The sequence below is a fragment of the Oreochromis aureus genome, linkage group 9, assembly GCF_013358895.1.
Source record: "Oreochromis aureus strain Israel breed Guangdong linkage group 9, ZZ_aureus, whole genome shotgun sequence".
Classification (NCBI taxonomy): domain Eukaryota; kingdom Metazoa; phylum Chordata; class Actinopteri; order Cichliformes; family Cichlidae; genus Oreochromis; species Oreochromis aureus.
In genome coordinates, this window is record NC_052950.1 from 40,241,869 (window position 1) to 40,255,657 (window position 13,789).

A 13,789-nucleotide genomic window follows, 5' to 3' on the forward strand; every position below is an offset into this window, starting at 1 on the left:
AACCACCTGTTCCAATATATCTGAAAATCTTTGAGTGTGTGTGTGTGTGTGGGTGGAGCTTCACCTGTGCAGGGTCGACATCATTCAGCATGACGATGGATGTGCAGTGGTAGTCGAGGACCAGGCGCCAGAAGTCCTTCACCGTGTTGGGCAAAGGATGCTGGGTAACAATGAACGCCGACGGCTGCTTGTAGCTCTGCATGACACGAGGTCAGTCAGACAGCAGGAAGTGATGTCACACACACAAACACAGCAGGGTGGATGTCACTGTTGTACTCTAAGTACACAGCCGTGCTCAGGATTTACGACGCGGTGTTTTCAGCGGATATTTCTGAACGCGTGCTTCCATCTTTAAGCCTTTTTTAACTTTTTGATATTTTAAACACTTTCCTGGCGTTTCTATAGCGACAGCTGTCTGGCTGCCTCAGGCAGGTCTGATGTGGGTGTAACAGACTCGGAGGCAGTGATGCTTGTGCTCTGAGTGCCCTAACACTCGGTGTTGATGCCTCTGTTGCATCGACACCGAGCAGCACTTGCTAATGTTAGCTCAGAAAAGAAGTCCTCTACTCACTATCGCCACCAATGACAGACTCCAAGTATAACACAGGATCCAACACATGTCTACATCAGGGCAACAAGCTGACCCTGAAGGGCTTCACACAGAATTTATGAATGATCTGTACTTAGCGAGAAAGTCCGGCAGCAGGACAGCACGATGGCGACTGAGTGTTCTCCGCTTCAGTCCTCTGTGCCGTTTGCTAAACAAAGAACCTGACGGCTGGTCTGGTCGCTCTCAGAGTTTCTGATTGGTTTACTTTGCTTTTCAGCCTAATGTTCTCCTTCACCTGCACTCACATCTCTTTGGGCCAAACTGAGAGATCCAGTGAAAAGTTATCAGATCAGCCCCCAATCTTTAATCTGCTTCACTCATCGTGGAACAAAAGCTTCGAATCAAAGCTGCGAGTCTGCAGTCACATTCATCAAACCTACTGTGTGTGTGTGTGTGTGTGTGTGTGTGTGTGTGTGTGTGTGTCACGTACGTCCATGAGCGCAGCGTTGATGTAGTTGGAGCTCTCCCCGTCGATAGTGATGAGGAAGGGCAGGCAGCGGTCTGGAGGCAGCACGTCCATGCAGCGGTTCTTCTCGTGGTTTCTGGGAAGCAGAGCGATGCTGCAGTCCTCCACCCGCAGAGTCGGCGTCACCATGTTCAGCGTCTGAGCATGCACACACACACACACACACACACACACACACACACACCTGTCAGTACACACACATGTAACAGGACACACACCTGACACGTTCTTTTTAACCTCTGGGGTTTTTTAAGAGTTGATCTCATGTCATATTTTTACTTTCTCAGACTTTGGAACATTATTTTTAATTTTCATTTATTTTGTTTCATTTTTGTTAACATTAATTTTGTTATTTGTAATCATTTGATTAGTGATTTATTTTTGTCTTCATTTTTTAAAATGTCTTGAAGTTTTAATCTCAGGTGTTTGTTTTTGTTTGATTTTTAAGTTTTATTCATACAGCGTCAGTGTGTTTGTTACCGATATGTCACCAGTTTGTTACCAGATTGTTACTGGGCGTCTGTGGCACTTTTATTTTAACCATGTCGTTTATTGTTGTGTATTTTTACTCATTATCATGCTGCTGTAACACAAAAGGCGTCCCATGTGGGATCAATAAAGTATCCATCTAAAGTAAAGATGCTACAATGACACAGAGAAAACAATCATATGACCCCCTGTGAGCAAGCACTTTGGCAACAGTGGGAAGGAAAAACTCCCTTTTAACAGGAAGAAAACCTCTGACAGAACCAGGCTCAATATTCAGACTGTATAATATGAATTTCTAACTTTTATTTTGAAACTACGGTATGATGATGTCATCACTCAGAGCTGTGACGTGGTTTCATTATTTGTTTCACTATTTCATGGACGCTGGCAGGTTCATGCTCTAAATGAAGCGTGAAGAATATTAACATGGTCGTCATGTTACCCTGAACTCCTCTTTGATCTGACTCGAGTTGGTCTGAGGATCCAATCGGTTCATCTCATAATAAACCGACCGCAGCTGACTGGCTGGAATCGCTGTGTCACCGCACAGACACGCCTCCAAGATGGCATCGTGGATGAAGACGTACTGCTCCTGGTAGACAGAGGAAGGCGGTCAGACACTGTATAAATAAGCTCCTCCTCCTCGGCTCTGACTGATGGGATGGCGGCTGCTGAAATGTCACTTCATAAAAGATTAATGTCAGTGTACGGCGCCTGGAGAACAGGCGAGTGACATTCAAAGTTGGACGCCGCGATGACCTTGTCTATTTCTGTCACTTCCTGTCAGTCAGCGATGAAGATGTGAGGAAGAGTCGGAGACAATGAAGAATGATCGATGAAACTTTGATCATGAATGAAGCTGAGTAACTGAGCATGTCCAGTTTGAAACATTAAGCTTTTAGTGATCAGGCAAAACAGGTTTAGTGTTTACCTGCAGGTCAGAACACCTGCACACAGGTAGAGGTGTGAGTGTGTGTGTGTGACTGTGTGTACCTCAGTTTGGACCATGTTAACCCTTCGTGCTCTCAGCTCGCGGACACAGTTGTAGATGTCAACCACGCCCTCTCTCTCCGCCATGTCCAGCATGATGTCGATCACGATGAAGCATCCTGTACGCCCCGCCCCCGCACTGACACACACACACACACACACACACACACACACACACACACACACACACACACACACACACACACACACACACAGTCACGTCAGCAATCATGAAGAAGTTTCTTTGTTACTAATAATCACAGCAAAACTTGTACCTGCAGTGGACCACAGTGGGGCCGGCGGTGGGTGGGGTTTTGGCCTTGACGCGGCGGATAAAGCCAAGCAGCCCGGTGGCGTGAAGCGGGACGCCATGATCGGGCCAACCGGTGAAATGAAACTGACGGATCTCCCTGATCTCTGCCACACCCCTCTGACACAGGCAGAGAGCGGAGGTCAGGTCAGTGTACAGGTGTGTGTACATGTCTGTGTGTGTCCACAGGTGTGTGTACAAATGTGTGTACATGTCTGTGTGTGCACAGGTGTGTGTACATGTCTGTGTGTGCACAGGTGTGTGTACATGTCTGTGTGTGCACAGGTGTGTGTACATGTCTGTGTGTGTACAGTTGAGTGTACAGGTGTGTGTGTACATGTCTGTGTGCACACACAGACATGTACACACGTGTAATGTAAAGATACGTTGCTGGCGGTGACATCAGAATACCTTCATTGTCCACGTCAGTCCCAAATCCATTTATAGTAAACACTGATAAACTGGGCCCACACTGACACATGCATGAAGCATCCATAGAAACACAGCTTCTGATTATTCAGCACACCGGTGATGGTCCCTGACACGGGTTGTTGCTAGCTGGACGCAGGTCTAACATCGTCCTTACGACTGTAGTTTAGAACGACTTTCCCTTTAGACAGTGCGATGACGCACTCCTCCACTCACGTCCCTGAGCTAAGGTGGGGTCAGAGTTCCTCTGAAAGGAAACAACTGAAGACGACTCTGTGCTGTGTCAGTGTCAGCGAGCTGAGGTCACGGCAGCCTACATCATGCACATGATCCTTTGTTCATGTGCATGTTAAACTTTATTGTAACAGCTGGAGAACAGCTGCACTGATGGAGCTGAACTCAACTGTATAGGTGTGCGTACACAGAGGTTTTTAGAAATAACAAAGGATTTGGTGTGTGTGTGTGCGCGTGTTTGTGTGTGTGTGTTACCTTCTCTACAGCAAAGGTCCGGATCACGTACTCAGACAGCAGCTGAGTCTCGATCAGCGTCACCTTCATGTCGCCGTAGATCTCCGTGTCATCAGGCCAGTACTTACAACACTTCACCTACACACACACACACACACACACACACACACACACACACACACACACACACACACACACACACACACACACAGGATTAAATTGCCTCATTAATTAAACAGAAACACAAACAGAACAAAAGCAGCTGATATTAAAATCTCATTAGAGGCTCCGCCCCCTCCCCCTCTCCTCATTAACAGCTAATTACTGCAGAGCTAATCACACTGTCACCACAACAACCAACGAGTTCAACAGAGAGGGGTGAGAGAACAAATCAGGCTAACGTGACAGTCTGTGTGTGTGTGTGACAGAGGGAGATAATCAGGCTCTATCCCAGAATCCCCCCTCCGTAGAGGAGGGGGGGCAGTTCCCCGGTGCCTTCTGGGTAATGAGGACTGGGCAACCCCCACCTGCAGGTGTGGGTGTCTGATCTCAGGTTCAATCCTTTATTTTCAGGAGGAAATGGCGGCGTGTTTTTCAATTTACAGATTCACAGGAGCACACCGTGAGTTTCCCAGAATGCTGAGCGAGTGCAATGAGGTCACACAGCCACTCCCCTATAGTTAGAACCTGAGCACGCCACCCTCAGAGATGGACGGCTGTGAGGAGCAGCGCATCAGAGTCCTCGAGGGTGCAGTGCCGCTACGCTGCAGCAGGAAAGTCAATGCTCAGAGAAGACGCTCACTGGAACACTGTCAAATCTGAAACATGCAAAGTGTCTGTGAAGGTTCTCAGTCATCCAGCTCATCGTAGTCTAAGGAGCTTGGAAAGAAAAGCGTCTGGACTTCTTTAAGTTTCCTTGAAGACGTTTCACCTTCAAGCTTCTTCAGTTATAAGAGCAAATGGTGAAGAGTCCCAGATTTATGCCCTGAGGGAGTGTCCCCAAAACAATTGATACTCTAAATAATCACAAGGGTGTGGGTCACAATCAGCAAAGGTTTCAGGTGAGCTCATTGTGAAACCTGGCCCCACCCTATCATGTGATTTCCTGAGGTCACATGGCCCAGGATGTGAGTGAGCGTTAAGGCGTCTGGGAAGGATCTCAACACTGGATTATAGATGGCAGACAGTTGGTGTCGTAGCCCCGCCTCTCTGTTGAAAGATGGTCGCTCACAGTGGACATAAATGGCCTCTTTTACTCCTCTTTCAAACCATCTGTCTTCTCTGTCCTCGAAAGAGTGACCTTTGACCTTTAGATGCAGATGGACAGCTGAGTCTTGTCCCGTGGAGGTGGCTCTTCTATGTTGTGTTTATGAAGTGGCTGTTTGGTCTCTGCAATGTAGAGGTCTTCTTTCCCTTCAGGCTTAGAGGGAACATGTTCTGCCCGGAGATGTAAGGTGCTGATTGCTCCAAGTTTGTGTTCCGGGGGTGATGGGAGTCAAAGAGGAGGTACTGCTCCATGTGTGTGTGTGGGCTTCCAGTAAACTTCAATGTTGAGGTTTCCATTCTCTTCAATGTGCACAGCGCAGTCCAGGAAAGGCAAACAGTTATCCTTTGTGTCTTCCCTGGTGAACTTGATGTTTTTATCCACGGCGTTAATGTGCGCAGTGAAGGATTCCACTTCTTGTGTTCTGATTTTGACCCAGGTGGCGTCCACATCAGTGGCGGAGCGGGGGGGTGGCTTACTGGGCTTAAGCCCGGGTTGTTTTTTCAGAAGCCCGGGGTCTTTTGGAGTGTAATTTTTTCATAGTTACATGCCTGGCTGACAACTGTATAAAACAAAAACTACACACAATATTCGAAGCACATAGTGCACACTGTGGGAATTTACGACTGTGCGTAAATCCCCCCTAATATTGGTTTGATCCGAGCTCAGACACTAAGGACTGAGCGAGGGGGCGGGACAGCTGCTGCCTGCGAGTGCGCTGTTAGAGAAGCACAGCCAGGCAGACAGAGGAGAACTGAAGTTTGACCAGGTACCAAAGCAAATCATTGGTACTGTACAAATAATGTAAATGTGACGGTTTATCACAAAAGATTGATGTCAAACTGATCACTTGACCCATATTAACGTTACAAGTGAATCAACAACTGGCGAAATGAAAAGCCGAACAACAACAACACTGTTTCTTTAGAGAGTCTTAGCTCACATGTGTGTTTATTTCATATTTTCAGTTGTTACCCTCCACGGCTAAATAAATCGGTTTCAGTAATGTACTGATATGCAAGAATGGACATAAGGAGCTTCTTTCAAAGAAAAAACTCTGGTAGATGTTATTTTATATATTATGCTTTGTATGTTGTTCAGTATATCTATGCAAAACAAGAGGAATTCCAATACACAGCAGTATATTCACAGTTTAAACCAGATATTTACATACACTTTATGGAAAACACAAGAACATTTTTTTACTGTACAACATCAATTTAGAGTAAACTTGTTTTGTTTTGGATAAATAAATGTTGAAATATCTTTTGAATTAGTTAAATGTCAGAATAAAGAGAGACAGAGCTGTCTATCACTTTCATCAAATTTAGGAGTACATATACATTAAGTTTATTGTTAATTAATAAGAAAACTCCAGACAATTCCATTCTGAGCTTAAGAAGCTTCTGATAGGTTAGTAGAGTCCATGTGAGGAAATTGGTGGCACAGCTGTGGATGCATATAAGGCAAAACACAGAGCCTGTTTCTTTGACATGGGAAAATCAAGAGATATCAACCAAAACACCAGGAAAAGAACTGTGGAGCTCCGTAAGTGTGGCTCAGTTTTGAATACAATTTGGTGCCATTTGCAATTAAGAAATACAGATAGTTTCTCTCTTTACTCTTAAAGTTAACAAATGTGTTTTTTATATTTATCAGTCTAAAAAAATAAAAAACATTTAGTCTGATTTGATGTTACAATTAAAAAAGTGTTTTTATCTGAAGAGTTTATAAATATCTGGTTTCAACTGTATATTTGATGATGTTGGTGTTTGGCTTGACTGTCCGCACAAAGAGAGAGAGAGAGAGAGAGGAACAGAGAGGGAGAGAGAGAGAGAGAGGAACAGAGAGGGAGAGAGAGGAACAGAGAGGGAGAGAGAGGAACAGAGAGGGAGAGAGAGGAACAGAGAGGGAGATGGAGAATGAGGACAGAATGGAGATGGAACAAGAGCAGGTGAGACACACATGTTAGTCAAATGGTTGTTTACCAAAAGTATCACCGTATCATAGGTACTCATGTATCTCGTACCTAGTGTTTCTTTTTAGGTTTGTTATTTTTCAAATTCTATATTTATTAAGTTACGCAGGCTTGTTTGCACAACAAGGCTAAATAATTATATAAACTTCTCTGAATCTAAACAGTGGACTTTGGTAGAATTAAAAAATAAGTGTAGTGCAGGTCTATGATGATTTTTAGTACTACTATCATCTAGTTCTGATTCTGGTTCTGTCTTGGTTACTGTTGTAGTCCTGTTTTAATTCCAGATCAGTTCTGGATCTGGTTGAATTGGGGTTTAGTCCCTGTGTCTTGATACAGCCCTGATTTTGTTCTGCCTTGCTGCTTAATTAAAAAACTAGTTTAAGGTGTCCTGCATATGTGATATATATTTTTCCCTATATGAAGTCATTCTTTTTTGAACAAAACCAGGCTCAAAACAGAACCTATTAATCTTTCAGTCATTTCTAACACCCCCCCCCAATCCCACATGCATACTACCCTTTAGGGCTAAGCCCCGGGTGTATCAAATGTCTGCGTCCGCCTCTGGTCCACATATCTGTACTTTAAAAGAGCCAAGAGCCTTTCTTTCCACTTCCTCCATGTAAAGGTTGGCTACAATAGGTGACAACAGGGAGCCCATGGCACAGCCATGTTTGTGTCTGTAGAAACCCTCGTTGTATTTGAAATATGTGGTGGTGAGGCAGAGGTCTAACAGTGTGCAGGTCTGATTGGGGTGAAGTTGGTTCTGTTTATTCTAAGGAGCTGTCTGTCCTTAGTTTCTTTCTGACAGCTGTAGGTGTGCAGATGAAGAGAGACCACATCAAATGACACCATGGTTTCATCTGGATCAAGTGTAAGTTTCTGGACCTTGTTGGTGAGGTCAGTGGAGTTTGTGATGAGTTCTTTTATTTCTTAGAAATGAAGAAGCCTATCCGATGAAACGTTGTCACAAAACTTAAAGAAGTCCAAGCTCCTTCGACTACGATGACCTGGACGACTGAGAACCTTCACAGACATTAGACACAGTGATGATTCTGAAGGATTAGCAGTACAGTAAGTGTACATGTGTGAACGTGTCACTGTATGTAAAGTTTACATTAATGCAGTCACACACATCAAGCTGTAACAGTCAAATATGGAGATATTAATATTATTATTGTTACAAACAGACAAATGCGGATTGTAAATGTTGTATTTTTATATACATGAAATCTGTGATATGTGATTAGCACCTTTATGTTTCCACACATGTAGAACAGTCCTGTCATGTTCCACACACGGTGACTTTGTAGTTTATGTATTTGGTGACACACACAGGTTTCTACATGTGGACTGTTTCCACTGCAGCACTGTCACAGGTACACGTCTGTGATCGACACACTGTTTACTGCAGGTGACCGTGAGTCAGAGCAGGAGAAGAGTAACAGGAGACGTGAGAGCGGCACTCTGGGAAACGCAGTCCCAAACTTCATCAGCGAGGAAATAACATCCAGATGGCTGCACCGATCCACGTGTGTGTGTGTGTGTGCATCCTCACCCGGCCGACCTCCACCAGGTTGGTTACCATGACGATGGCGGCGGTATTCTCCTGCCAAACCATCCTCCAGAAATCATACACTGTCTCCTGCATGGGACCTGAGACACACACACTCAGGGTAAACTTCATATTAGACTGCAGGGCTCTACATGAATCATAATCACTCTTTCAATTAATTAAAATGAAGTGCACGCGCACACACACACACACACACACACACACACACACACACACAGAGAAAATATTTTTAATTACTGTTGACAGTCTGTGTTTTGACGAGCTAATTAGTTCATGCTAATCCATTCCTGTCCTCAAGTGTTTTACAGCGAGAATCTGCTGTGAGCACACATGCGCGCACACACACACACACACACACACACACGCTGCATATTCATGCTCACAGACTGACATGCTGGCCCAAACACTGCTGTTTGTTCAGGACGATGGATTTCTACCTGGAGATCCAATCTGTGTGTGTCTGTTTGTGTGTGTGTGTGTGTCTGTTTGTGTGTGTACTGTCAGTGTCAGGTGATTTGGCGCCACCTGTGGTCAGAGGTGGAACTTGTTTTGTTGTTCTGGCTTTCTGAGCAACAACAACACATCGTGTGTTTTAATATTCACAACTTAAAACTCAAAGTTTCCAAATTCTGCTTCAAATAAAAAAGTGAAGTATGAAACTACAGTTCCCAGAATGCTTTGGCACACACACCTGTTGGCTCTCAGGTTGGATGTGACTGTAAAACTGCAGGAAACCTAAAATCTCACAGATTCTCTGTGTTTTTTTGCTGATGCTGTCCTCAGAAAGAGTCTGAACAACACGTCTGAACCTTAACATCCAAAACAATCCAGATGTTACCGAATGCAGTCAGTCCATCCATTTTTGGATGACCGTAGCTCACCCCCCCGCCCCCACACTGAGACCTCCTCCATCTCTGACTTACTGTTAGAATACCAACCAAGCGTTGGTATTCCTGTAACAATGGGCCAGACACCCAATACTCCTGAAGAACCCTCTACAGGGTTCTCTGAGGGTAGAGTTTGTTCTCCAAGTCCAAAAAACACAAGTAAACTTGTTGGGCAAACTCCCATGGACCGTCAAATATCCTCGAGAGGGTGAAGAGTTGGTTGAGTGTTCTTTGAGCAGGACAAAAGCCCCCTTGATCCTCCTGAACCTGAGGTTCGAGTAATGGAGCGACTCTCGTTTCCAGCACCCTGGCATAGACTTTCACTTTCTTAAACATGGAGCCACCACCCAACCCAGATGTACCGCCCCAGATCTCCACGTTGCAATAGTGGTGTGTCAGGCAGGACAGCCCTACCAAATCCAGAGCCTTCAGGAACTCGAACCTCATCCACCCCAGGGGCCATCAGTAACATTACCCCTAGTGATGGGTGAGAGGTCCCACTCCTCACCGGACCCTGCTTCCATTACAGGTGTGACTATGGAATTGAGCAGATCCTCAAAGTGTTCCCTCCACTGCATGACTATATCTTCCCACCATCACTGTAGACAGTGTGTGTAGAATACTTCATTCTCCTGAATAAATGGCACCACGACAGCTGACAACTCCAACCGAGTGTCATATAGCTGCAGAACCAATGATACGATTACAAAAATCCATCAACCTGCACCTTCGGGGTCCTGGTGCACTTATGAATACACATTCAAACACGGTGTTCATTATGGACCAACTGTAGCACAAAAGCCCAATAGCAGGACACAACTCGGGCAGGCTGTTCTTCCCATGCACACCCCTCCAGGTCACACAGTCACTGCCCACGTGAGTGTTTAAGTCCAGGACTGGACTTTCCAGCACCCCACCCAGTGACTCTAAGAAAGCTGGATACTTTGAACTGTCCTTTGGCGCATAGGCACAAACGACGGTCAGAACCTATTCCTCCACCTGAAGGCGTAGGGAAGCAACCGTGTCATCCACCAGGAAAACCCCAACATACAGGTAACAAACCAGGGGATACAAGCGTACCCACCTCTGCCCACCGCATCTCAACCAGGGCAACTCCAGAGTGGAACAGAGTCCAGCCCAGAAAACTGGCTCTACACCGCGTTCCAAATTATTATGCAAATTGTGTTTAAGTGTCATAAAGATTAAATAAGTTGTTTTTCCAATTAAACCCATGGATGGAATTGTGTCTCAGGACTCTTTGTATCACTGAAAACAATCTCGGACACCTGTGATCATTAGTTTGCCAGGTGAGCCCAATTAAAGGAAAAATCACTAAAGAAGGATGTTCCACATTATTAAGCAGACCACCATTTTCAAGCAATATAGGAAAGAAAAATGATCTCTGCTGCTGAAAAGCGTGAAATAGTTGAATGCCTTGGACACGTAATGAAAACCTTAGATATTTCACGAAAATTTAAGCGTGATCACCATAATGTTAAGAGATTTGTGGCTGAGTCAGAGAACACATGGGTTGGTGCAGATAAAGGCACAATGATGAAGGTTTCTGCCAGACAAATACATCAGATTAAGAGAGCAGCTGCTAAAAGGCCATTACAAAGCTGCAAACACATATTTGAAGCTGCTGGTGCCTCTGGAGCCCTGTGAAAATCAAGGTGTAGAATCCTCCAGAGACTTGCAGTTGTGCATAAACCTTATATTTGGCTACCCCTAACCAATGCTCACAAGCAGAAACTGCTGCAGTGGGCCCAGAACTACATGAAGACTAATTTTCAAACAGTCCTGTTCACTGACGAGTGCAGTGCAACCCTGGATGGTCCAGCAAGGAGGTGGTGGAGTATTGTTTTGAGCCGGAATCACGGGGAGTGAGCAGGTCGGCCCCTTTAGGGTCCCTGAAGGTGTGAAAATGACCTCTGCAAAGTATGTGGAGTTTCTGACTGACCACTTTCTTCCATGGTAGAAAGAGAAGAACTGTGCCTTCTGCAACACAACCATCTTCATGCAAGACAATGCACCATCTCATGCTACAAGGAATACTTTTGCATCATTGGCTGCTATCGGCGTAAAAGGAGAGGAACTCATGGTGTGGTCCCCATCCTTCCCTGACTTCAGTCCTATTGAGAACCTTTGGAGCATCCTCAAGCAAAAAACTATGAGGGTGGGAGACAGTTCACATCCAAACAGCAGCTCTGGGAGGCTATTCTGACATCCTGCAAAGACATTCAAGCAGAAACTTTGCAAAAACTCACAAGTTCCATGGATGCAAGAATTGTAAAACTGCTATCAAATAAGGGGCCTATGTTAATATGTAACTTGACCTGTTAAGATGTTTTTGATTGAAATAGCTTTTGATTTCAGTGAAATTGATCCACTAATGCTGCAAATTCAACAAATGACCATTTTCAATTCTCTACAACCTATAAAATCTTTTGAAACGGTGTGCATAAAATGCACTGTTCCAAATTATTAAGTTTTTTCATTTTTGAAAAAAATACTTTTTTCATTGGGAGTTTTGTTCAGTAACATTTGAATTATACTCTATTGGTCGATGACTCAAAAATTACGCCGACTGTCATTTGAAATGACTATTTAGGAAAAACAGAGAAAATTTTAATTTGCTTAATAATTTGGAACGCGGTGTAGAGCCCGAGCAAAGCGCTGAGCTGAGGCCGACTACATGCAGTCAGTACCTCCCAACCTCACGCACGGCTCAGGCTCGTCCCCACCACAGCCTAAAACATTCTTAATAAACATATTTAAAAAATAAAAGTATTTTTCAACCAAAGGTAAGATTTTATTTGACTCCTACATGAATGCTTCAGCCTCCTCTTGTCAAGGCTGAGTAGCCAGAGAGTTTGTGGAGCAGACCCAAACGCACACACATGCGAGACAGAACTGTTTAACAATAGGCGAGCCATTAATTCAGGCTGAAACACAAAGGTACAAAAGAAAGAGAGAAAGCAAAACCAAGGGCTAAATCTAAACTGGGAAAACCTACACTAACAGCGAAAAACTAGGAACTGGGAACACGGGGGAGATGAACAGACAACCTGACAAAGAACAAAGGAAGACAGAGGACTCAAATACATGGAAGGGCAATGACAGAAGTAGAAACACTTGGGAAACACAGCTGACACAACAGGGGAAGCAAAAGCAGACACACCAAACATAAAAACACACGACAGTCACACAGGAGGAAAGGCAGATGAGAGAGGGACATGATGGGCTGGGGAACATGGAACAACACACAGGAAGGGGAGACGAGACAGCATGGAAACGGAAATATAACTAAACAGAGCAGTCCAAACAGATACTCAGAAATAGAAAAGTAAAATACTACACACAAAGAAATCACAAAGCACTGTTAACGCCAAAAGGTGACACCTCTAATCTGCTTCACTCAGCTGATTCTCACAACTCTGCTGAAGTCTTAAGAGTTCTGCACGATGTACTAGGTCAAGGGCTTTTATTGTGAAAGAGTCGGGGCAAGTAGAAGCATATATTGTTTTTCTGGGAGGGATTGTGCAGTGACACGTTTCCTGCTGGCGTCGACGTAACCCCTCGGTTCAGGTTTTTTCTTTAAAAACATCACGAGCAGCTAAAGAAGAAGCTGAGGGTTTCTTACCCTGGGTCGCGATATAGTGGTTGGGTCTGTGGTAGCCCTGAAAGAGGAAACAGAGAGGTTATACCCCCACACACACAGACTCACGATCATATGAACAAAAACATGCTATGTGCGTGTGTGTGTGTAGTTTTTGGGAGTCAACATATCTGTGATGTTTAAACACAGCTGACACTGACGGAGACGGTCGTCATGGAAACACAGTCGACCAGGACGTTTCACATCGACCTTTAAAGGAAAGTAAACTCTGTGTATGTGTGTTACTCACGTCTACATAGTTGGCGTTGATGTAGTCCGAGCCGCCGTCTCCATCCTGAGGCTGCAGACGCACACGAGAGTGATCATCTAACACACACACACACACACACACACACACACACACACTGTTAGTTCGACCCTCAGTTCCTGAGAATAAAACATCTAATAATAACTTAATAAAGTTTTAATTACAGTTGCTCAATTAAATGATGTTTTAAAATGATGACATTAAATTTAAATAATAACTGAATAAAAGTAAAACTAATGAAGATGAATTTAATTAAAGAAAGTAAAAACAAATCAAAGTTGGAGCTGAATTGTTCCCGTGTCACAGACCACAGTGCGCCCACATCATCTCTGACGCCTGCAGCAGACTGGCTGTTACTGCTGTCATTCACACAGACAGGTGAATGTAAAATGTGTC

The 13,789-nt window shown here is 44.5% G+C and overlaps 1 protein-coding gene across 7 annotated transcripts in view; it reads right to left on the minus strand.

Annotated features, from left to right (window-relative positions):
- Positions 1-13,789, minus strand: part of LOC116331049 (receptor-type tyrosine-protein phosphatase mu-like) — a 245,930-nt gene that overhangs the window by 23,079 nt on the left and 209,062 nt on the right. For all 7 annotated transcript variants that reach the window (XM_039617696.1, XM_039617694.1, XM_039617693.1 and 4 more), the window contains 9 exons: positions 13,376-13,452; positions 13,111-13,147; positions 8,563-8,660; positions 3,784-3,900; positions 2,831-2,985; positions 2,559-2,694; positions 2,008-2,157; positions 1,041-1,214; positions 65-196 (listed from right to left, as the gene is read on the minus strand). In XM_039617696.1, coding sequence (XP_039473630.1) covers positions 65-196; positions 1,041-1,214; positions 2,008-2,157; positions 2,559-2,694; positions 2,831-2,985; positions 3,784-3,900; positions 8,563-8,660; positions 13,111-13,147; positions 13,376-13,452 — 1,076 coding nt within the window. The remainder of the gene's footprint in view (positions 1-64; positions 197-1,040; positions 1,215-2,007; positions 2,158-2,558; positions 2,695-2,830; positions 2,986-3,783; positions 3,901-8,562; positions 8,661-13,110; positions 13,148-13,375; positions 13,453-13,789) is intronic.